Here is a 26,531-nt window from a genome sequence, read left to right as displayed (position 1 = left end):
TGTGTGTGTAATAATTACACAGGTAGCTCTTGTTCATTCATCTTAACTGCTATATCATATGCAGTTATACATTCACCTTAATTTGTTTATCCATTCTCTTCTGGTAGATACTACTTTGTGTCCATTTTTTTTTCTTCTGTTTTAAGCAATGTTGCTGTAAATGTATTTTGGAGTGCAGGTGCTGAGATTTCTCTCTTGAGTGTTTACTGAGAAGAGTAAACTGAACAGGTGGGGCAAAGACTATGAGCATCTTCACTTTGCTCTCCAAGGGTTCATAGAAATTGACCCTACCAACAGCTCTAAGAATTTTATTCCTCTGCATCTCCAGCTCTATTAGCAGACATTAACTTCAGCTTAGCAAATGAATGTAAAATGGTATCTAGTTATTCTTTTATTTTGCAATTTCTTGATTACTAGTGGGGCTGATTTATATGTTTGCTGGTCATTTGGGTTTTTTTCTTCTGTGAATTGCATCTTCTTATTTTTTTTTTAAGAGATTTTTATCCCTTTTGTTCTGGAGAACAAACAAGCAATACATACATATATATATATATATATATATAATTTACTGTGATACAGCAATTCTTCTTATAGGAATGTAGCTTGAAGAATAATTTAAGGGTAACTTAATTTAATATACAAGGGTTTAATAATTAAATTTAAAAATTAAATTAAATAATTTAATATGCAAGGGTTTAATCAGAAGGATATTGAACACAGCTCTTCATCATAGCAAAACATTAGAAACAGTGAAAATAATCAAGGATAGGGAACTGTTTATTTGCATAATGTTTTTAAAAACTCTGTTTCAGAGAAACATAAGGCACAAGGAAAAGGTGATCTGACAAGCATTTTAAAAGAAAAAGGATCAGTGTTTCTTGAGATGTCCAACAGGTTTTTTCCTTTGTAAGTTTTACTGAGATAATTAAAGATTCAAATGCAGTGCTAAGAAATATATAGACAGATTTTGTGAACATTTACCCTCCTTCACGGAGAAGGCGATGGCACCCACTCCAGTATTTTTGCCTAGAAAATCCCATGGACTGAGGAGCCTGGAAGGCTGCAGTCCATGGGGTTGCTAGAGTCGGACACGACTAAGCGACTTCACTTTCACTTTTCACTTGCATGCATTGGAGAAGGAAATGGCAATCCACTCCAGTGTTCTTGCCTGGGGAATCCCAGGGACGGGGGAGCCTGGTGGGTTGCCGTCTCTGGGGTCACACAGAGTCAGACACGACTGAAGTGACTTAGCAGTAGCAGCAGCACCATCCTTCACCTACCGTATTTCAAATGAAGTATATTGACATGGATAAATCTAACCACCTTATTCATAGTTCCCAGTTTTCCTTAAAATCATTTATGTGTATCTACACAATTTTATCACATGCATAAGTTCACATATCCATTCACAGTCAAGATATAGAATACTTCCCTCACCACAAGGATCCCTTATGTTGCCCTCTATAACCAGGCCCATATCCCTCTGTCTACCCCAACCTCCATGTCATCCACTAAACTGTTCTCCAATTTCTAAAACTAATATTTCAAAAAATATTATATAAATGGAATATAGTATGGGAATTAGCCGTTTTTCTCACACAGCCTAATTCCCTGGCGATTTACCCAAGCTGTTGTGCGTATGGCTAGTTCATTCCTCTTTACTGCAGAGCAGTGTTCCATGGTGTGAATGCACCACACTTTTAACAATTCTCCTGTTGAAGGATATCTGAGTGGTTCAAGTTTTTAGCTATCATGAATAAACCTGCTATGAACATTCCTGTATGGGATGGGTTTTTGCACAAATGTAAGTTTTCATTTCTTTCAGAATTTTTTAAACGTCCAAGAATGCACATGTGGTAACTGCTAAAACATTTTCCAGAGTGGCTGAACCATTTTACATCCCCACCAGCACTGCACAAATGACCCAGTTTCTCTGCCTCCTCACCAGCATTTGGTACTGTCATTATTTTCTATCTTAGCATTCAGATAGGTATCATTATGGTTTTAATTTATATTTCCCTGTGGCAAATGATGTTGAACATATTTTTCACATCAGAGAAATGTCTCTTTTGTCCATTTTCTAATTGGATTGTTTAGTTTTTTCTGTTGAGTTTTGAGAGTTTTTTTAACGTACTCTAGAGATAATACTCCTTTGACAGGTATCAGACTTGCAAATACTTTCTCCCTGTGTGTTTCTTATCTTTTCATCCTCTTCATATGGGCTTTCACAGAGCAAAAGCTTTTAACTTCAATGAGGTTCAATTTTTTTGGCTATTGTGTTTTCATTCTACCATTTACATTTGCTTCTTTTTCTAATTGTTTGCTAAGATTTTCTAATTTTCATTTATTTCCAGAGAACTTGTAATTGATTGTCAAGGATTTTTATGTTGGTTGCTTTAAAGCCCTTGTCATTTAATACCAAATCTGTGATTCATCTCACTGTTGGTGTGTCATTGTGACTTTTCAGCTCTTGGTATGACAGGTGATTTGCGGTTGTATCCTGAACATTTTGTCTGTTATGTTTAAAGAATATTTTTTAGAGAAGCCTCCATTTCCTTCTACAGGGGATCTTCCTGACCAAGGGATTGAACCCTGGTCTCCTGCATTGCAGGCAGATTCTTTACTGTCTGAGCCACCAGGGAAGCCCTAGGGAATCTTGGTCCTATTTCAAAATCCTTCATTTTAGCAGAAAACCCTTTTCTTTAGGTTCAGCATGCAGGTTCTGGCCTGCTTTCTGTGGGCTGTGATCTTATTTCCAGATTCTGCATTTCATTTTGGTTTGTCTGGTGCTGCTAAGGACACTACAGGTCCCTGCCAGTATTGGCTGAGGGCCTGGCCTGGCCTACGGGTGTTCCTTGGCAGGGGGAGACCTCAGGCCCTGTGGCAGGCTTCCCAGGCAGGCTGCTTGTGGAGGTAGGGTTCCCCTTTCCAGTGCCCGCTTCTTTACTGCTCCCCAGCTGCTCCACTGAATGTGGGTGAAGGACGGGAGTCTCAAGCCCATGAAGATAAGGAGACTTCCCAGGCTGGGTCACTGACAGTGCTAGCAGAACCCCTGTTGATGCCTCCTGGATGCCTAGGTCTGGCTTAGTAGGGGAGGGACATCTTGTGCTCAGTGGAGGAGAGTGCTTATCTTGGTTATTTACTGTTATGGGTCCCCTATAGATGGCCCCTTGCTGGGAGCTGGGTTTTCCTGATACTTTTGGATGGACAATGAGTCAATTGTGGGGAGAGAAGATCCTATGTGACCCCTTCCTGTTGCTAGATGTAGGTCAGGGTGTACCCGTCCTGGCACCTTCTCTATGCTGCTCCCTCAGTCCTAGGACCCCCCTAGACCAATTCATCCTCTTCTTACCACTCCAAATGCTCTCCTTTGGTTGTCACTTGTATTTCCAGGGTTTATAATTCTACTTAGCAGAGAAAAGCAGGAAGAAATGGATCTACACCATTTTGTCAGTACAAATTTTTTAAATTTCTAACCTTTTTCTGCTCCTATAATCTCATCAACAAGGCATACTTAAATCCTTTGATTTTATCATTTCAGAAAAAGACACAACTTTAACTTGGCCAATGTTCAAAACAAAACAAAAAATCAGATAGCATTCTTTGTATTTGTATTCTACCCTGTGAATAATCAAGACATGTGAAAAGATGCACTAACCAGGCCTAATTAACAAGTCAGCTTCTTCTCAGACTTCAAATGAGTAAAATAATCTCTATCAACTTTAAGTTTCAAGGTGCAAAAAACTGCAAAGAATGAATCACAAACGTTTACAAAGGCTTAACATATCGGTACTGTGCGTGCATGCTAAGTTGCTCCAGTTGTGTCCAACTCTTTGTGAGGCCACAGACTGTAGCCCGCCAGGCTTCTCTGAGGCAAGAATACTGGAGTGGGTGGGATGCCCTCCTCCAGGGGATCTTCCCGACCCAGGGATCAAACCCTGGTCACTTTATGTCTACTTGCATTGACAGGTAGGTTATTTATATATGGTGTATTTAAATTCTTTTTCTCTGCAAGGGTCAGAAACATAAAAAAAAAAAAAAATTAGCCACTAGAGGGCAGAAGACCCAAACTCTGCCCCACAGCAAGAGCTTGCTGGGCTAACTGCCAAGCTCCAGAACTAGAGCAGCTGCTTAAACCTTACTGGCTAAAACCATGGGATACTATTTTAACCCATTCTTCCCCAAACTCTACTACTAAAATGGCATTGCACCGACCTAGATAACATATTCAAAAGCAGAGATATTACTTTGTCAACAAAGGTCCGTCTAGTCAAGGCTATGGTTTTTCCTGTGGTCATGTATGGATGTGAGAGTTGGACTGTGAAGAAGGCTGAGCGCTGAAGAATTGATGCTTTTGAACTGTGGTGTTGGAGAAGACTCTTGAGAGTCCCTTGGACTGCAAGGAGATCCAACCAGTCCATTCTAAAGGAGATCAGCCCTGGGATTTCTTTGGAAGGAATGATGCTAAAGCTGAAACTCCAGTACTTTGGCCACCTCATGCGAAGAGTTGACTCATTGGAAAAGACTCTGATGCTGGAGGGATTGGGGGCAGGAGGAGAAGGGGACGACAGAGGAGGAGATGGCTGGATGGCATCACCGACTCGATGGACGTGAGTTTGAGTAAACTCCGGGAGTTGGTGATGGACAGGGAGGCCTGGCGTGCTGCGATTCATGCGATCGAAAGAGATCGCAAGAGTTGGACACGACTGAGCGACTGAACTGAACTGAACTGAACTTCCTCATCTTTGTATCTATATTGTGCATAACATGCCCTAAAGTTTCCCAAAAAGTTCTTTGTAACTAGACATAACACTTACTGAATATATTGTAGAGAAACACAGCTAAACTTATTTCCTTTTTTTGTTTTTAGAATTTAAATTTTCCACTTAGTTGTATTACTTTGTAAGTAGGAAAAAACTCACAATACTATAATATACACTTTCTTGAAAAAAAAAAAAAAGAATGCAGTTTTCTTAAGAAAAGAGCTTTAAAAGGCAGTCGTTAGGAATATCCTTAAAACTGTAATCTCATGTACTACAACTAGATCTTTGCTGAAAAAATATGAAGGAAACAACTCTACTTGAAACATACTTCATGACGGGAAAATGTGGTGATAATTCTCTCCTCTCATAGCATTATATCTCCTCACAGACGTTCATTTCCATGTGGTTTTCTTACCAAAAAAAGTAAGAAAGAAGAAAAAAAAAATAAAAGGAAAAAAGAAAAAAAAACTAGGGGCTTTAGAAAGAGACCAGTTTGGGCTAATCTGAACACTTTCTTTCTTTTTTTTTTTTGCCATGCCCATGGGGCTTGCAGGGTCTTAGTTCTCTGACTAGGGATTGAACCCGAGCCCTCAGCAGTGAAAGCCCAGAATCCTAACCACTCGGACACCAGGGAATTCCTTGAACACTTTTCAAATCAGAGTTAGGCAAATCTGCAGGACTTACATGAGAATATAAGCTATTTAACATAGACTATTTATTGTGCTACAGTACCCATAAGCTCAGTCCCAGCTTAAATTTGATGGTAAAGTTATAAACTGGTGGTCGAGGTACTGTGATACTTAATATCTACTTTAAAATCTTGTCAAATTTCACTTAATGTGTTGTTCATTTATCCAGCCAGCCTCCACTGAGGAGGTTCCACTTACTATGTGCCAGTCACTGTGCTTTAGACCAAGCAGAGAGCTAAACCAGGAACCCAGAGAGGCAAGCATCAGAGTCCCAGGAATGAATTAAAGCACACTTATCCTTAAGAGTTATGTTCCAACAAGCTGTGTTCTTATAACTTTGAGCATATTAGCAAAACCCAGCTCTATCAAAATCTCCAAGGAGCTTACGGATCAGGAAAGAAAGGGCAGTCACTCGGCCAAAAAAAAAAAAAAATATATATATATATATATATATATGTGATTTACAGCTTCAAAGGGCAAAGAGCCAAGAATACGAAGTGTTCCGTGGCCAGATAAGAAAATTTTTCTGTTCAGACAGAGCTATCAAGAGTTCCATCCATCCCAGCAAAGTTAAAAATCCCGGCTTTGTTTTCCTTCAGTTTTAACATAAGGATGTGGATCTATCCTTGTGTGAGAAATTTATTCAAAAAGGCAATGCTTTCTTTCCAGTTGCAGATAGTTAGATCTTCTTCAACAATGGAAAGATGAGAGGCTGACAGGGGAACTCAGCGGACAGTGGACACAATGCTGGTCAACAAACCAGAGTCCCAGTGGCCTGAGACAGTGTTGAGACTGCTGTGAAGATACTTAAAGTTAGCAGAAAGAGGCTCACACGGACTCTGCAAAAGACGTAACTGCAAATATTTAAGACAAAGTTACTTAGTAGTTATTCACACCTTAATGTTGGAATTTCTTTAAAGTTCTGCCTTGAAGTCAACATGACCCAAATTTGAGTCTCAGTTTAAAGGCAGAGGAACCAGAGATCAAATTGCCAACATCTGCTGGATCATCGAAAAAGTAAGAGAGTTCCAGAAAAACATCTACTTCTTCTTTATTGACTATGCCAAAGCCTTTGACTGTGTGGATCACAATAAACTGTGGAAAATTCTGAAAGAGATGGGAATACCAGACCACCTGACCTGCCTCTTGAGAAATCTGTATGCAGGTCAGGAAGCAGCAGTTAGAACTGCACATGGAACAACAGACTGGTTCCAAATAGGAAAAGGAGTACGTCAAGGCTGTATATTGTCACCCTGCTTATTTAACTTATATGCAGAGTACATCATGAGAAATGCTGGGCTGGATGAAGCATAAGCTGGAATCAAGATTTCCGGGAGAAATACCAATAACCTCAGATATGCAGATGACACCACCCTTACGGCAGAAAGTGAGGAAGAACTAAAGAACCTCTTAATGAAAGAGAAAGAGGAGAGTGAAAAAGTTGGTTGAAAGCTCAACATTCAGAAAACTAAGATCATAGCATCCGGTCCCATCACTTCATGGCAAACAGATGAGGAAACAGTAGAAAGAGTGGCTGACTTTATTTTTGGGGGGCTCCAAAATCACTGGAGATGGTGATTGCAGCCATGAAATTAAAAGACACTTACTCCTTGGTAGGAAAGTTATGACCAGCCTACACAGCATATTAAAAAGCAGAGACACTACTTTGCCAACAAAGGTCCGCCTAGTCAAGGCTATGGTTTTTCCAGTAGTCATGTATGGATGTGAGAGTTGGACTATAAAGAAAGCTGAGCGCCAAAGAATTGATGCTTTTGAACTGTGTTAGAGAAGACTCTTGAGAGTCCCTTGGACTGCAAGGAGATCCAACCAGTCCATCCTAAAGGAGATCAGTTCTGAGTGATCTCAGATACTCAAATACTTTGGCCACCTGATGCAAAGAGCTGACTCATTTGAAAAGACCCTGATGCTGGGAAAGACTGAAGGCAGGAGAAGAAGGGGATGACAGAGGATAAGATGGTTGAATGGCATCACCGATGAAATGGACATGAGTTTGAGTAAACTCTGGGAGTTGGTGATGGACAGGGAAGCCTGGTGTGTTGCAGTCCATGGGGTTGCAAAGAGTTGGATACAATTGAACGACTGAACTGAACTGAACTGAACTTTCCATATTTTGGGGGGTAACATATTAATATGTTACATACTGACCTTTCTATGGCTCTGTTTTCTAATGGGGAACATAGAGATCATAACAGTTTCTATTTCTTGGGGTAGCTCTGAGAATCAGAAGGGACCAAGCATGTAAAATGCATAGCACAGTGCCCAGAATGCAAGTGTAAATAAATGATAAACTACTGATCTTCCTGCCCCCTTTTAATTGTATACAGTCTTCTCTGTCCTACAAATACATGATGATGAAGGCAATTAGCAATAGTGTATGTTCGTTTCCACTGAGTTGTTTCCTCAAACTGTAAGAAGACACAGCTGAGTGACAAGTCATGAATGAACATTTACTCGGAAAAGCCCCTGAAGAGCTATGCGTCAGACCATAGGCCCACTTATGTATGGCTGAACTGAAGATATAAATGCATGTCTCAACAGGATCAAGGCCTGTTTTTTAAAACTGTAACTGCAGGCAGAGTGCACAGAAGTAAACAAATCTCTTCTCCCCCTGCAAATGTCCTTGACACTCAAAAGTAAGGATGATGAGAGATGGTGCAGATCATAAACAGCATTCTTGAGCCTTAAAAATAATTCTATTAATACTCAAACAATTATCATTTCTACTGACTGTTTAGCATCTACAATTTAGCAAGTTAAAATACAAAACTATATCTTTTTATTTTTTAAAAAAAGGGACAGAAAAGTCAGAAGTAGCTTCTATGAGGGTCACCAAGGAAATAGGAGTTGCCGGGTCACTGTGTGACTTTGGGTGACTTTCTTCATTATCCTGGGGTTCAAGTTCCCCTTACAGAAAACAAGACAACTAGGAGAGCTTGATGGGTTTTTTTTCTGTTTGTTTTTTTATTTATTTCTTTGGCTGCACTGGGTCTTCGTAGTGGCATGCAGGACCTTCAGTCTTCACTGCGGCATGCAGTGTCTTCAGATGACCTTCAGTCTTCACTGCGGCATGCAGTGTCTTTAGATGACCTTCGGTCTTCACTGCGGCATGCAGTGTCTTTAGATGACCTTCGGTCTTCACTGTGGCATGCAGTGTCTTTAGATGACCTTCAGTCTTCACTGTGGCATGCAGTGTCTTTAGATGACCTTCAGTCTTCACTGCGGCATGCAGTGTCTTTAGATGACCTTCGGACTTCACTGCGGCATGCAGTGTCTTTAGATGACCTTCGGACTTCACTGCGGCATGCAGTGTCTTTAGATGACCTTCGGTCTTCACTGCGGCATGCAGTGTCTTTAGATGACCTTCAGTCTTCACTGTGGCATGCAGTGTCTTTAGATGACCTTCGGTCTTCACTGCGGCATGCAGTGTCTTCAGATGACCTTCAGTCTTCACTGTGGCATGCAGTGTCTTTAGATGACCTTCGGACTTCACTGCGGCATGCAGTGTCTTTAGATGACCTTCAGTCTTCACTGTGGCATGCAGTGTCTTTAGATGTAGCATGTAAACTCTTAGATGCAGCCTGTGGGATCTAATCCCCTGATCAAAACTGGGCCCCTGACATTGGGAGCTCGGAGTCTTAGCCACTGGACCACCGGGAAGTCCCAAGCTTTGTGATTTTCAAACCTTTTGTTGGTCCTGACATCCTTTCTTCCAATGAATGATTATGTGGAAGCTGATATGGATGAGCAGGAGAGGAGAATCCAGGGCCCCTATAAGCTCACTACGGTCTCCAGTCCTGACCTGTAGCTCCCAAAGGGCTGCCTGGAGCACATTTTGGGTACTCTGGCTCATAAGCTGTACCATTCTTTAACTCTGTAGGGCTTAATCATGTATACTTATGGTTTATTCTTCACTCTCTGGGCCACACAATTAGGACACACTGCTGCCTTCCAAAAGGGTAAGAAGTTCAAAACCCATTTAGAACTTGAAAATTAAGCATAGATGGCTGAATTTGCATAACTAAATCCAGGAAGTGGTAACAAATGCAGAGATGCATTGCCATGAAGAATACTCAAACCTTCCAAATAAAACCCATCAACTTGACATGTGATAGGAAGTTTCAGATTTTGCTCTAGGATTTCTCAGAGAACTGGTTCATCAGTCTCCTTCCTTCCCTTCCTGACTGTATTTTAGATCCAATTTAGAGGATGCTGAGCCATTAGCCACTAGGTTGGGTCCTATTTAATGCAGCTATAAAGAAAATGTCTTTAACATTATATCCATGACTGAAATATACCGACTCCTGTTTAAAATGATAATACCACATCCAGAATTCTATAATTACTATGTAAATTCTATTTTGAGATTTTAAATTTAAGAGCTTATAACTTCTTACGGAAATAAAATTTGCAAGAATTATAAATGGATTTTGTACACAGGAAAAAGATATACTTATCTACTCTTAATAAATTCCTTGGATGAAATGCCTAACTACACAGGATATAAAGTGGCCTTTGAAGACTGGGATGTTGACAGATTCCAAAAGAAGAATAAGAAGCATCAAACCACTATTTACTTTAAATTTATAGTCACTTGTTAGCAGGGCCTTTAATCATCAAAGACACTATGTTTAATATTCAACTTGCTGTATACACTCAACCAATTTCCCCAGCAACTGCTCTTGGAAGTTCAAGCTGAGGAAAGGACTGAAGTTTCCCACATCCACACTGCAACGTCAAAGCAACAAATGCAGAGCGCCTTGCATTAGAACGCATTGTGGATGCTCTCCAGGAAACAGGCCACATGAGCTACCCAGAGTTTATCAAGCTAGAGTGATATACACAAGACTGTCTCCAGGAAGTCTTTGTTGACCTTGAGTTTGAGGTTTCTCCAAGACCATTTGCCATTAGATTTGGGCTTCCATCCTGTTTACGGTATGCCTTCTTTGAGCCCAGTAACAGAAGACAAAGGCAACACGTATCTATGAGGCAGGGAGCTCAAGTCCATCAGCTAACTGACAGGTTCAATTCTTTAATCTCTGGAGTGGACTGGTGCTGACTAGGGACACAAGAGTACACGCGAGGAGAGTGTAGCCGAGGCACTAAGGCCTGACTTAGCACAGAAACAGGCCTGACAGGAATGGCAGACTTGTGTTAATGAGTAGTTAGGCACCAGCAGGGGCCTGTAGTCAGCTGGTTTGTTCCCGCACAGCCTTGCCAGTTGTTAAAATACTGTAATACTGCTGAATTGGTTATTAAATACTTTGAACAAATATCACAGACATCAGATTACACAGTTCTGAAAAGGAGGTACAGAAGCCTTGAGAGGAGCTGGCAGGAAGTGGACCAGGACATCTCAAGGGGACTTAAATAGAGGGCATGAAGGAAACAGTATTTCAGGAGGACCTTCCTGACATGTGGGTCTTCTGCCTGATCTCCCCAGGAAGTGCAGAGGGAGGGCGTTTTGGTGGAGGTGACAAGTTGTTGTTTGCCCCCAGCACTTCATGGGAAGTGGCTCACTGGTCACTTCATGACAGACAATCTCTGTTTATTTAGACAGAGCCTGGCCTCACCTGCCTGAGATACCCAGATGGAAACAACTAAGGCTTTGAGATTTTTCTAATACTCTAATACTAATTTTTCTGACTAATACTTCTTGGAAATCTCAGTCCTTTGCCACCAGCCTCCTGCCCCAGGGCACAGGCAGTGAGATGGCAGCTGGGAGAAAAGAGATAAGGGCAGAGGACTATCCCTTCTGATTCGCTTCAGCACGTGAGCAGGAGCAGTGGGGGTACAAGTCACTGCCCAGGAATGAGGAAGAGTCTTGTGTGAGGTGAGGTGGGAGGAGGGAGAGCAGGGCCTCCTCCAAAGGCCGGGTCAGTGACAGGCCCCCAGCAAAGGCAGCTGCACAGGGACACAGGGTCCCTACAGAAGGAGCCAAGCCGGAGCCACACAAGCACAGCTCACAAGGCCAGTGAGCGAGTCTCAGGGTGCCCAACGCAGGTGACCCTGGTGACTGTAACTGGAAACCTTTGCCCGTTCACCAGTCCCTGGAAGAACAGTTTCCTAACAACACACAGAAACAAAATGCAAACCAAGAATGAAGTCAGCTTGGGAAGAGGATGTGGTGAGGAGCTGTGATAGGATGAACACCATAAGGACACTCACAGATACTGGCATGCAGACGGGCCAAGATTCTGACAAACTGTGGGCCCAGAGGTACTGGGCCAAGACAGGGACCAGAGTCTGCAGAGGGCTGTGGAACCACAACCAGCAAGAACATGCAGCAAAGGGAGGAAAGGGACTCAATTTGTCAGTAGCAAATGCACAGCTCAGGTCAGAGAAGAGCCCATCGGGCTGAGCACTTGAAGCAGTGGCTCCCCCAGAGGTTGGGGCTGTCCACCTCATGTTCATGGCCTGGTAACAGCCAGACTACCAGTGACAACCTAAGTTTACTTTGTAGAAAATCTTCTCACAATAGGCAGCTCTGGAATGTTTACAACAAAATAACCAGCTTTCCATGTAAGCATCCCTCAGTGATGTTAGAATGAAGTCCTTCTGTGGTGGATAAACCTGAGCCCAATTATTTCCCTTTAGCATGAACTATTAGATGCAGGCTGTTAAACAAACAGATGGATGCCTCCTGTTGGACCCCAGCGTACTGTCCCCCGTTTCTTGTAGGCAAGACTCCAGCTTCCATAACTTTCCTTGACTTCCAGAGAGCAGATGTGAACTTTCTCAAAGGAGGAGCAGCCAAGAAACCACCTGAGGCAAGATTAAAGGGACCTGGGAAGCTCATCAAGATGAGGAGACCTGAGACACTGCACATACCCTAATCTTGTCAGCAACCAAACACTGAAATATTGTTATAAAAAGTGAAGTTCAGTCTGTCCGACTCTCTGTGACCCCATGCACCGTAGCCCTCCAGGCTCCTCCATCCATGGGGTTTTCCAGGCAAGGGTACTGGAGTAGGTTGCCATCTCCTTCTCCAGGGGATCGTCCCAACTCAGGGATCGAACCCGGGTCTCCCACATTGTAGGCAAACGCTTTACCATCTGAGCCACCAAGCTTTGTTATAAAACTCCTTATCAAATCCTCTCAGGTTGGGACACATAGTTTTTGAGGCAGGAGCCTGCTGTGTCCCTCTTTGCCTAGCAAAGCAATAACACTTCGCTTTTCTACTTAACCCAAAACAGTCTCTAAAGTTTGATTCGGCACTTGTGTACAGACAGGCTAAGCTACTGGCATCAGCTTCACCTAATTCAGTGTTGCCTATGACTCCCAACACTCACACTGTCATCCACAGTCAATCTTCCAAAGTCATCCATAACCAGCCTTAGGCAATGTGTGTAGGGGGAGGGAGGAGGGGAGTGGAGACATTTTATGTTATGATCAACTTCAGTACCAAATCCACAGGGCCTGTCTCATAATGAAATCATAATAATAACAGTTAGCATTTACTTATTCATTTTTTTGTTTTTAATTTTGTTTTTGAGGGTTTTCTTGTTAGTGTGTGCTGTTTTGTTTTGTTTTGTTTTTTTGAGGGTTTTTATTTTCAAAACCTGCCATCCCGAAATGTATGTTCTAGTTGGGGGAGACAAATAAACAATAAAATACATAGGGTGCCCAATGGCACTATGGGCTATGGGAAAGAATAAAGCCATAAAGGGAAGAATAAAGAATAAAGGGAAGGATGTAATGAGGGAGCACTGGCAGGAGAGAGGCAAGGATGGGCCTCTCTGAAGGGTGAGCTTGGAGGGCGGCAGCCCACGCCAGTGTGGGGATGGGTGGGATGGTACAAGGTAAGGTCAGAGAGGCCAGGCCCGGGACCCAGGGGCATGGCTCCAGGTAAGTCTTGGCTGTTGTTGTTGTAGTGGTTTTAGTCACTAGACCCTACCAGGACTATAGCCTACCAGACTCCTCCCCATGGGAGAATCCCATCCATGGAAAGAATACTGGAGTGGGTTGCCATTCCCTTCTCCAGGGGATCTTCCCGACCCAGGGATCAAACCCAGGTACTCCTGCACTGCAGGCAGATGCTTTACCCTCTGACCTACCAGGGAAGGAGGTTGTGTCCAACTCTTTTGCAACCCCATGGACTGTCCCATTAATTGTAGCCCACCAGGCTCCCTGGTGGCTCAGACAGTAAAGTGTCTGCCTACAGTGCAGGAGACTGGGTTAAATCCCTGGGTCAGGAAGATCTCCTGGAGAAGGGAATGGCAACCCACTTTTGCGGGCTTCCCTTGTAGCTCAGTCAGTAAAGAATCTGCCTGCAGTGCAGAAGACCTGGGTTCAATCCCTAAGTTAGGAAGATCCCCTGGAGAAGGAAATAGCAACCCACTCCAGTATCCTTGCCTGGAAAATCTCATGGGCAGAGGAGCCTGGTGGGCTGCAGTCCATGGGGTCGCAAAGAGTCGGGCACAACTGAGCAACTAACACTTACTTACTTAGGCTCCTCTGTCCATGATATTTCCCAGGCAAGAAAACTGGAGTGGGTTGCTGTTTCCTTCTCCAGGGGATCTTGCTGACCCAGGGACAGAACCCATGTCTCCTGCATTTCACAGGGATTGCCTACCACTGAGTCACCTGGGAAGCCCAAGTCCTGTTAAGTTTGGATTAAGTTCTGAGTCAAATAAGAAGCTACCAAGGACTAACATAATATGATTTACATTTTAAAAGGATCCTCTGGTGTGTTAAGAAGAAACTGTAGGAGGATAGATTAGATGTGGGAAAAGCTAGTTAGGAGATTTAACAATAACCCAGAAGACAGAGGATAGAAGCAGGGACCAAGGTGTAGCCTGGAAATGACAAAAAATGTTTAGTCTAGATTTACTCTGAAGGCGAATTGACAGGATTTGCTGATGGACTGGATATGAGATTAAAGAGAAAGAAAGAAGTTGAGGACGACTCCTAGGATCCTGCCTAAGTGAGCAGAAGGATGGAAGCACTTTTTTGAGGTGAGAGAATCTCAAAGAACAGGTACATATACGTATACATGAAGGGGTAGAGGAATCAGGAATTTGGTTTAGGGTATGTACTGTGGTCAGCAGGTAAAGAAACCGCCTGCAATGCAGGAGACCTGGGTTCGATCCCAGGGTTGGAAAGATCCCATGGAGAAGGGAAAGCCTGGAGAATTCCATGGACTGTATAGTCCAAGGGGTCACAAAGAGTTAGACATGACTGAGCAACTTTCACTTCACTTCATGTCAAATTTGGAAACTCTAATAGAAATCTAAGTGATGAGGTCAAGTACATAGTTAGTCTAAATGTCAAGCCAGAGATCCAAGCTGGAGAGAGAAATCTGGGACTCAGCAGGGCACTGAGGGCATTTAAGGCCCTGACACTGGATAAAATCACTCAGGAAGTACGTGATGACAGAATAAAGAGCTGGCAACTCAGCCCCAGGCTCTCCAACACTAAAGGGCTGGAGAAGAAGGAATCAGGCAAAAGAGACTAAAAATAAATAGACAAGTAAGAAGATGCTGCTTCCCTGAAAGCCCAATGAAGAAAGAATTCAAGAAGGAAAAAAGTCAATGCTGCTGACAGATGAAGGAGGAGAAGGCTTAGGAACTTCCCTGGTGATCCAGGGACTAAGAATCCATACTCCCAATGCAAGCGGTATGGGTTTGATCCCTGGTCAGGGAACTGGATCCCACATGCTGCAACTAAGGGTCCCATGTGTCAGCAACTAAGACCTGGCGCAGCCAAATAAATAAATATTTAAAAAGAAGAAGAAGAAGAAGGCTTTTGATCTAACAGTGACCTTGACAAGAGCTATTTCCTTGGAGTGATGGAGCTAGAAGCCAGGTTGGAGGGTTTTAGGAGAAACAAGGAAAAGAGAAACTGGAAACAGCAAGTGTAGATGACTTTTTTGAGGGTTTTTCTGTAGCAGAGAACAGAGGAATGAGACTATAACTAGAGGGGAATTTGGGGTCTAGGGTGGTTATTTAGTGAAGATGGGAGCTATTAAAACATGTCTGTACAATCATGAGAATGACCAGTAGAGAAGAAACCCATGATGCAGGAGATTAGCAGAAGTGCCGACGTTGAGCAGATGAAAGTAGACAGGAAGAGAGGAATAGGCAGGGATGGGTCTCCCACAGAAACAAGAGGGAAGAGGGAAGGAAGCTGATGGGTGTGGGGTGTGAGTGTGTGCTCTTCTGAGAGCTTCTGTTTTCTTGATGAAATAGGAAACCAAGAGCAGCTGAGAGAAAGGTTGAAGGAAGTAATGGGGATTTGCAAAGAGAGGAGAAGATACTACACAGTGACCCAGAAGGGTGAACATGTTGGGGAAAATTTGTGTGATGGATGGGCAACAAGGAGGCTCCACTTGAGGTGGGAGGTTATGAATTTAAATGGAACTTGTCATGAAGATGTAGAGAAAAGGGAACCCTTATATGTTGTTGATGAGAATGGAAATTGGTGCAGCCACTAATGTGTGGAGTTTAGCCACTCCACACTAAAACAGTATGGAGTTTTCTCAAAAACCTAAAGCACTGTCATATGACCCAAAAATTCCGCTCCTGGGTATACATCTGAAAAAAACAAAATCAGTAATTCGAGAAGATATATGTACTCCAATATTCACAACAGCACTACTTATAATTGCTAAGATATGGAAGCAACTTAAGTGTCCATCAACAGGTGAATGAAAAAAGAAGATGGAGTATGTATATATCGTGGAATACTACTCAGCCATAAACAAGGACAAAATTTTGCCATTTGCAACAACATGAATGGACTTGGGGAGTATCAGCCTAAGTTAAATGTCAGACCACTTATATACATAGCATTTAAAAAATAAAACAAACTAGTAAGTATAACAAAAAAGAAACAGACACACAGATATAGAGAACAAACTAGTGGTTACTAGTGGGGAGAAGAAGAGCAGGAGGGCTAAGATGCAAAGAGGATTAAGTGGTATAAGTTATTATGCACAAAATAAATACACTATAAGGATATACCATATAATTGGGAATATCACCAATATCTTATAACAGCTGTAAATGGAGTATAACCTTTAAAAATTTTGAATCACTATGTTGTGTACTTGTAACTTATATAATATTGAATGTCAACTATACTTCAAATTATAAAAAAAAAAAAAAAAAAAGGAGTCTCCTCACCGTGGTGGTATGTTAAGAGGCCCAGGAGCTAAACGCATGAAGAGCTGGGTTTCCAAAGCCCACCATGTGCCAGGCATCATGCCTCATACACTTTGACTCTCATTACGGCTGCCCCATGACAAGGTAGGCATTACTATCTCCATCTTACAAATGAGGGAACCTACACAGAGAGGCCAAACGATGTACCCAAACCACAGAAAAAAGCAGAACCAGAACTCAAACCAGGCAGTCTATGCAGCACGACTACCACCCATGCTATGCAAAACAGCTGTCTCAGATTGGAGTACTCCTTTCCATTTTCAGACCTTTATAACGGCTTCCAAAATAATCTTTTTTCAATGAAATGGGTAGATTTTAAATCCAATATAAACCTTTCAACAGTCACCTCAATTCAAAGTAGTTAACAATTGTTCTCTTGGGGATGAGAAGTAATGCAGAGCCACCAGGTTGGGAAGGAAAGAGCAAAGGTTAAATAAACTACAATCCTGAGCCTAGAAGAAAAAGGATAAGAAATAAGTTAGTTCTTGCTTAGAACTAAAGGAGGCTGACTGATCCCAATTACTATGTCCTAAAAATCAGAATAGATCTTCAATAAATGGTGTTGGGAAAACTGGACAGTTACATGTAAAAGAATGAAATTAGAACACTTCCTAACACCATACACAAAGATAAACTCAAAATGGATTAAAGACGTAAATGTAAGAGCAGAAACTATAAAACTCTTAGAGGAAAACATAGGCAGACCACTCGATGACATAAATCAAAGTAAGATCCTCTATGACCCGCATCCTAGAGTAACAGAAATAAAAACAAAAGTAAACAAGTGGGACCTGATTAAACTTAAAAACTTTTGCACAGCCAAAGAAACTATAAACAAGGTGAAAAGACAAGCCTCAGAGTGGGAGAAAATAATAGCAAATGAAACAACTGACAAAGGATTAATTCCAAAATATGCAAGCAGCTCATGCAACTCAATACCAGAAAAACAAACAACCCAATCAAAAAGTGGGGAAAAGACCTAAATAGATAAACAGACATTTCTCCAAAGAAGACATACAGATGGCTAACAAACACATGAAAAGATGGTCAACATCACTCATTATTAGAGAAATGTAAATCAAAATTACAAAGAGATATCACCTCACACTGGTCAGAACGGCCCTCATCAAAAAGTCTACAAACAACAAATGCTGGAGAGGATGTGGAGGAGAGGGTGTGGAGAAAAGGCAACGCTCTTGCACTGTTGATGGGAATGTAAATTTATATAGCTGCTATGGAAGACGTATGGAGATTCCTTAAAAAACTAGGAATAAAACCATCATTAGATCAGATCAGATCAGATCAGTCGCTCAGTCGTGTCCGACTCTTTGCGACCCCATGAATCGAAGCACACCAGGCCTCCCTGTCCATCACCAACTCCCGGAGTTCACTCAGACTCACATCCATCGAGTCAGTGATGCCATCCAGCCATCTCATTCTCTGTTGTCCCCTTCTCCTCCTGCCCCCAATCCCTCCCAGCATCACAGTCTTTTCCAATGAGTCAACTCTTCGCATGAGGTGGCCAAAGTACTGGAGTCATAGGACCCAGCAATCCCACTCCTAGGCATATACCCTGAGGAAACCAAAATTGAAAGAGACACATATATCCCATTGTTCATTGCAGCACTATTTACAATAGCTAGAACATGGAAGCAACCTAGATGCCCATCAACAAATGAATGGATAAAGAAGTTGTGGTACATATACACAATGGAATATTACTCAGCCATAAAAAGGAATGCATTTGAGTCAATTCTAATGAGGTGGATAAACCTAGAACCTATTATACAGAGTGAAGTGAGTCAGAAAGATAAAGATAAATACCATATTCTAACACATATATACGGAATCTAGAAAAATGGTACTGAAGAATTTATTTACAGGGCGACAATGGAGAAACAGACATAGAAAATAGACAAATGGACATGGGGAAAGGGGAGGAGAGGGTGAGATGAATAGAAAGAGTAACATGGAAAGTTACATTACCATATGTAAAATAGATAGCCAACGGGAATTTGCTGTATGGCTCAGGAAATTCAAACAGGGGCTCTGTATCAACCTAGATGGGTGGGACGGGGAGGGAGCTTCTAAAGGGAGGGGATATATGTATACCTATGGCTGATTCATGTTGAGGTTTGACAGAAAACTGCAAAATTCTGTAAAGTAATTATCCTTCAATAAAAAATTAATTAATTAAAAAAATCAGAACAGAAACATAAAGGAGTTTAAAAGTATTTTTTTCCCACAGGATTCTTAAAGACAATGATAGGCACACACCTTACTTGCTGGCAACGCGGACGATGTTGCCAGATGATGAACTCATCATCTTTACGGCCAACATTTTCTCAGTGCCTGAGTGCTCTTTAAAAATACATATTTGGAAATAAATACAATTTTCCACATTAGAAAAAAATATTATTTGGGTTTCTTAATATTAACAACAACAGTAACAATAGCACCAGAATAACAGCAACTGACTATGTATGGCAAACACTATGATGGGTCCCTGATACTGTTCCCTGAGTTAAACCTACTCCACGAGGCAAGCATTCTGATCCCCATTCTGTAGACAATCCTAGAGCTCAGAGGGGTTAAGAAATATGACCCAAGTCACATAACCAGTAAGTGGCAGAACTCTGAATCTGCGAACATCTGGGCCTGGATTAGGCAATAAACAGGGAGGAGACAGGCTTACAACCAGAAATAGTCACTAATTAGGTCAAAGAACTGTCACTAAACTTAAATAATACACTTTTAAGCAATTCAGTCCGGGAAACTTACAAAAGGGTTGTTACCTAAATTCAGAGTATACTTCGTAAGAGAAACACCAAAGTCTCCATGACACACAACAGGCCCACATGGCTATTTTCTGAAGTTTTTTTTTTCTTTTAATTGGAGGCCAATTACTTTACAATATTGTCGTTGTTTTTGCCATACATTGACATGAATCAGCCATGGGTGTACACGTGTTCCCCATCTTGAACCACCCTCCCACTGCCTTCTTTCTGAAATTTTAAAAGAACAAAACAAAACAAAAAAAAACAATTCCACTCTCCCTATTGAACCAAGTGTTCCCTGCCTCTAAATGTATTTGGATGGAGATCAGAAAGAGACTCAGACAAAAGGGCCTCCAGGAAACCACTCCTAGCCCTGGTTTCACCAGGGAGGCTGTCCTTTGAAGTCTCTCCCAACAGTTTCACTTAGATGTTTTTCTCTCCAAGACAAGGAATGATTCCTCAGAGATCCACCACTGGAAGGCAGAGAAACAAACTGTCACATACGGGTATGTCAGGAGGTTTTTGTTTGTTTAATATTAGTTTGCTTTAAACTTTGCTTCTTACCTGGATCCACATCAGAAGAGCAAGGAATAGAACAAGCTTCCTCAGAACTAAAAGCCTCACTGTTGGTCTGCTGGCTGGGTCTCTGCAACACATAATCCCTTATGTCATAAGCTGATGGCAGGTCCAAAGCATTGCTCTCCTCTGTCTGGCTACCTGGAGTGGTCTCCTGGGTTGCCATAGTCCTGCATGAAAAAAATGAGACAATTCAATATAGAAGGCATTGCATGAGAGAAGCCTCCATTACAGCCATGGCTTAAAGCACCTTAAAGGCCAAACAACAGTAGAATCAGAATAATTTACTTTCCTGTTATTAATGGTTTTGTCTTCATTTTAGACCCAGTATTTGTTCACTGCTGCTACTGCTACTGCTAAGTCACTTCAGTCGTGTCCGACTCTGTGTGACCCCATAGACAGCAGCCCACCAGGCTCCCCCGTCCCTGGGATTCTCCAGGCAAGAACACTGGAGTGGGTTGCCATTTCCTTCTCCAATGCATGAAAGTGAAAAGTGAAAGTGAAGTCGCTCAATCATATCCGACTCTTAGCGACCCCATGGACTGAAGCCTTCCAGGCTCCTCCATCCATGGGATTTTCCAGGCAAGAGTACTGGAGTGGGGTGCCATTGCCTTCTCCGATTTGTTCACTATGTCTCTCCATTATGAGAAATAAATAATTCTCAGTACAGAAAGAAACCATGAATAATATCAACTGGAAAATGAACTGCATGTCTGATAAGGATGAAATACTGTGCAGCAGTACAATCCAAGGTCTGAATAAATATTTAACAATATGGGAAACTGTCCATGATATAGTAAATGGAAAAAGATTTAAAAACTACAGATTTTATAAAATATCATGTGTGAGATGCGTGTGTATGAAATATACAGACCTATAGCTAGAAAGGGCTTCCCAGGTGGCACTAGTGGTAAAGAACCCACCTTTCAAAGCAGGAGACGTAAGAGACTCTAGTTCAACCCCTGGGATGGGAAGATCCCCTGGAGGAGGGCATGGCAACCCACTCCAGTATTCTTGCCTGGAGAATCTCATGAACAGAAGAGCCTGCAGGGCTACAGTCGATAGAATTGCAAAGAAGGGGACACAACTGAAGCAACTTAGCATGTATGTACACACCTACATAGGTAGAAAAAACAAGTCTGGAAGGGTATGAAAAGTAAAAGTGAAAGTGTTAGTAGCTCAGTCATGTCCAACTCTTTGTGACCCCATGGACTGCCTGCCAGGCTCCTCAGTCCATGGAATTCACCAGTATACTCCATCTTAATTCCAGTGATAATTAATTCAGTGGTTTAATTCCTGGATGAAAGTGAAAGTGGAGAGTGAAAAAGTTGGCTTAAAGCTCAACATTCAGAAAACGAAGATTATGGCATCTGGTCCCATCACTTCATGGGAAGTAGATGGGGAACAGAGGAAACAGTGTCAGACTTTACTTTTGGGGGCTCCAAAATCACTGCAGATGGTGACTGCAGCCATGAAATTAAAAGACGCTTGCTCCTTGGAAGGAAAGTTATGACCAACCTAGATAGCATATTCAAAAGCAGAGACATTACTTTGCCAACAAAGGTCTGTCTAGTCAAGGCTATGGTTTTTCCTGTGGTCATGTATGGATGTGAGAGTTGGACTGTGAAGAAGGCTGAGCACCGAAGAATTGATGCTTTTGAACTGTGGTGTTGGAGAAGACTCTTGAGAGTCCCTTGGACTGCAAGGAGATCCAACCAGTCCATTCTAAGGGAGATCAGTCCTGGGTGTTCTTTGGAAGGACTGATGCTGAGGCTGAAACTCCAATACTTTGGCCACCTCATGTGAAGAGTTGACTCATTGGAAAAGACCCTGATGCTGGGAGGGATTGAGGGCAGGAGGAGAAGGGGATGACAGAGGATGAGATGGCTGGATGGTATCATCAACTCAACGCACGTGAGCTTGGGTGAACTCTGGGAGTTGGTGATGGACAGGGAGGCCTGGTATGCTGCGATTCATGGGGTCTCAAAGAGTCAGACATGACTGAGCGACTGAACTGAACTGAACTGAATTCCTGGGTAGTGAGATTACAGATGACTTGCATCTTCTTCTGTAACCTTCAGACAACTGTTAACATGCCAGGCCTCGAGGATACAAAGGTGAGTATGATAGATATTTCCTTTGAGTTGCTTACGTTTGGATGACCCAAACACAGAGACAGACAATGCTAACACCATGATAAGGTGGAGAGACACCCAGAGAGGGGCAGTGGGCCTTCTGGAGGAGACTGTCCCCAGGCATGGGGCAGGCCATGGCTGGCTCCCAGAAGAACCAGCTTGGCCCACTCCAAGTAGCAAGGGGTGTCGGGAGTGTGAAGTGAGAGTCAAGGACAGTCACATATTGGTTAACCGGGGAGGGAAAAACCTGTGGTTGCAGATAGATGGCCATGGGACCTCTGCTCTTCCTTACCACCTCTAGGAAGGACAGCAAGGCCTGGACTTGTCAACAACTTAGATACACACATCCTCTAGCTGAGCTCTGAAAACCTCAAAGGCAGCTTACTTTGGTTCACCACTTGGACATTTCTTGTTAAAAACTAGGTGTCCCTTACCCCACCTGGTTGATGTCTACCTGAGGGCTGGAAGGCTCTTTGTCAGCCCTGCCCACCTCTCTGTAAAGTAATTATGGGCCTGGGAAGATCATGGACCCTCTGCTACTCTCTGCCTCATCAGCTGTCATCAGTAAACCTTACTAAGGTCAACATTATGCCTTGTGACTGCCATGGGCCATCAAGCACCATGAAGAGAAGACACGTGGTCAGATCTGCAGATTTGGCAGCTGAACAGCAACAGACTTGCAGGGCCTAAGTAAGCCCAGTGGCAGGCAATTTCAGAAGCAACAGGAATTCAGTCACCTGCTGTGGTCCCAGGGAGGAAGAGCATGTGAATGAGGGTAGGACACTAGCAGCCAAGAGCAGAGGGCAGGTTAAGAACATATTTAGGAACAGAGATGAGAGTCAAACTTAATAACTAAATGGATAAAGGGGCTAAAGAGGAACCAGGAGTCAACAAGGAGTGACAGCTTCAGTGATGGGGCTATATTATCAATTGACTTAGAGCAGACAGGAGAAACACAGGCTTGGGAGGAGCAGTATTCCAAACTATGGAATACTATCCAGCTGTTAAAATGACAGTCAGAACTTGAAAGATGTATGTCTGAATGACAGAAGCAATTTCAGAATAACATGAACAGTATACTAATATGAGAAGTTAACATTTATTGAGTGCTTATTGGATGCCAGGCACTGTGCTAAGAGCTTCCTCCACAACAGTCCTATGAGGCAGGTAATTTTATTACATATCACCCTCATTTACAGTCAGATAGTCAGTTCCCAAACACAGCAGAAGCAGAGTAACTCACCCAAGGAAACCTGTGTAGAAAGCATCAACCTAGGATGAACCCAGCTCTAAGACCTGCCAGCCTTCTGTGCCTCAGAGCCTCCTGACTGCAGCCCAAGCTACCACCTGATCAGGCAAAAATAGGGAGGTATAAAAACAAATAAACAGAGAGACATGGCGAGATCATTCTTGTCTGAGGGCACCCAGTCACATGCCATTGTGGACATTCCTTTAGGCAGACAGTGAGCCAAGACATCAGCCGATTGTTTCTGAAAGGAGTGATCAAGGTTCCCAAAGAAGTAAGAACATCCTGTCTTTGCACAGGTGCTGAATTAGCCTACTAAGCCTGAAATTTCAGCAAACATATCTGCTGCAGGCATCTGTGGCTCCTCCTTCTGCTCTCATCTTACCAAACACTGCTCTAGAGGCTTCTGGAAGGGAACAAGCAGGTCAGTGAATGACAACCAAGTATCCTGCCTGCCTACAAAGGTGCCTTGGAATCAGCCAAGGGTCTCCTGCATTGCAGGCAGATTCTTAACCAACTGAGCTATCAGGGAAGCCACATATATACAATGTAATATTCTGCCATATAAAAGAGTAAATCTTGCCATTTGCAGCAATGTGAATGGACCTAGAGGGCATAATAAATGAAATGAGTCAGAGAAAGACAAATACTTTATGATCTCTCTTATATGTAGAATCCAAAAAAGCTTTATATGTATTATATAATGTATTCACATGTGGCTTCCCTGATAGCTCAGTTGGTTTTGGTTTTGGATTAAAAAAATCACTGCCAAGACCTATACGGTATAGGAATTTTACTTTTTTAGGTCTTAAATTCAAGTCTTTAATCCATTTGAGTTAATTTTTGCGTATAGTCGTCCAGTTTCATTCTTTTGCATGTGGCTGCCAATTCTCCCAGCACCATATATTGAAAAGACTATCCTTTCCCCATTGAATATGTTTGTCTCCTTTATCATAAACTAACTGATCATCTATGTATAGGCTTATTTCTGAACTCTCTATTCTGTTCTACTGATTTATGTGTGTATGCCAATACCATACTGTTTTAATTATTATAGCTTTGTAATATAAATCAGAGAGCATGATACCTGAAGCTTCATTCTCAAGATTGCTATGGCTATTCAGCATCTTTCATAGTTCCACAAATTTTAGTATTTTGTTGTTGTTGTTTTATTACTGTGAAAAATGTCATTGGGATTTTGATAGATATTGCACTGAATATGCATATGGTTTGGGGTAGCATGGACATTTTAATATTAATTCTTTCAATCCATGAGCACAGAATCTTTCCATGTATTTGTGTCTTCTTTAATTTCTTTCATTAATATCTTGTAGTTTTTACTATACAGAGCTTTCATTTTCTTGGTTAAATTTATTCCTAGGTAAAAACAAAAAAATTTTAAGAAGAAAATTTATTTCAAGGTATTTTATTCTTTTTGATGCAACTGTAAATGGGATTGTAGTCTTAATTTCTCTTTTCAATAGTTCACTATGTAACAGATTTTTTTGTGTTGATTTTATATCTCACAACTTTGCTGAATGTATTAGTTCCAATAGTTTGTTGACAGAGGTTTTAGGTTTTCCATTCATAATATCATGTCATTTGCAAACAGTGACAGTTTTACTTCTTTTCCAATTGAGATGCCTTTCACTTCTTTTCTTGCCTAATTGCTCTGGCTATAACTTCCAATCCTATGTTGAATAGAAGTGGCAAGTGTAGCCATCATTGTCTTGTTCCTGATCTTAGCTGTGGGCTTGTCACACATGGTCTTTGCCTAGATTTCACAATTAACATTTTACTATGATTCTTTTTTTCAGATACAGCTATCCAACCCTCTATTACTCTGTCAATTCACCTTATTTTTATACATATTTCCATTTAAAAATTGATAATAATGAAAGCTTCTGAGGGGATGCTTAAGATATAATCAGTTTGCATTTTCAAAGGCTCGCTCTGTCAGAGGAGAGTAAACATGAAGCAGGGAACACAGCTAGGAAGATTTCAGAAATGCCCGAAGATATGCAGGAGCTCTGGAGTTGGAGAGACAGACCTCACATTTTAGCTGTCATCCTGGGCAAGTCACTTAACCTCAGTTTCCTCATCTATAAAAATGGTTGTCATAAGAATTATACAAAATGTATGCACATAAAATACTTGGTATAGTCTCTGCATTCAATAATGGCTAGCTCCAAGAAATAAAAATAGTAATAATTAAAAAACAAATCATAAGCTCCTCTCTTCCCAGACTATCACCAGCCCATTTGCCCCTCTATTTCCCATTCTGCAGCCATCTTGCTTCTTTACCAGTATATTTTATGGTCCACAATCTTATTAATACCCTGATCTTCCCCACTCTGCCCATCCTGTCTTTTCCTCAACTATCTACCTACTGGACATGAGAGTCATCAAACAGGTGAGGGCAGACTGACTCACTCTAACTATCTGAGTACCCACATATAATGGGCTGTCTGGCCAAATAAATCCCGAGATGTTTATCTCATAACTTCCTCTCAGTCCCCTGCTTTTTAAAAATATTTACTTATTTGGATGCCCCAGGTTTTAGTTGCTGCATGTGGAATCTAGTTTCCTGACCAGCAATCAAACCCAGGCCCTGTGCATTGTTAGCACAGAACCTTAGCCACTGGACCAAAAGAAAGTCCCTCAACACTTTCAGTTTTCTCTGAGTGAGTGAGTGAAGTCGCTCAGTCATGTCCGACTCTTTGCGACCCCATGGCCTGTAGTCTATCAGGCTCCTCCATCCACGGGATTTTCCAGGCAATAGTACTGGAGTGGGTTGCCATATCCTTCTCCAGGGTATATTCCCAACCCAGGGATCGAACATGGATCTCCTTCATTTTAGACAGATGCTTTACCGTCTGAGCCACCAGGGAAGTCCTTATGTTTTCTCTACTCTTCTTCAATGACCGTCCCCATCACTCTAACAACTTCCTCTTCATTTCAATAGATCATCTTACTACCCAACTGACAAGGAAATAGAATCCAGCAGAGGAACTTCATTTCCATCAAAACATAATAAAGGCTCCCGTATCTGTGTTCAGTCATGTCCAACTCTTTGCAACCCCATGGACTTGCAAGGCTCTTCTGTCCATGGAATTTTTCCAGGCAAGAATACTAGAGCAGGTTGCCATTCCCTTCTCCAGG

The 26,531-nt window shown here is 42.1% G+C and overlaps 1 protein-coding gene across 7 annotated transcripts in view; it reads right to left on the bottom strand.

The window, feature by feature from the left end:
* Positions 1-26,531, bottom strand: part of SHLD1 (shieldin complex subunit 1) — a 171,402-nt gene that overhangs the window by 83,791 nt on the left and 61,080 nt on the right. For 6 of the 7 annotated variants that reach the window (XM_070801148.1, XM_019973367.2, XM_070801149.1 and 3 more), the window contains exon 2: positions 19,977-20,158. In XM_070801148.1, coding sequence (XP_070657249.1) covers positions 19,977-20,154 — 178 coding nt within the window. In that variant the 5' untranslated portion in view covers positions 20,155-20,158. Of the gene's footprint in view, positions 1-8,414; positions 19,886-19,976; positions 20,159-26,531 lie in introns of those variants that run through there. The other variant, XM_019973369.2, reaches the window with a different exon arrangement.

This window comes from Bos indicus, chromosome 13, assembly GCF_029378745.1.
Source record: "Bos indicus isolate NIAB-ARS_2022 breed Sahiwal x Tharparkar chromosome 13, NIAB-ARS_B.indTharparkar_mat_pri_1.0, whole genome shotgun sequence".
Taxonomy (NCBI): domain Eukaryota; kingdom Metazoa; phylum Chordata; class Mammalia; order Artiodactyla; family Bovidae; genus Bos; species Bos indicus.
This window is presented reverse-complemented; position numbering and strand designations above follow the sequence as displayed.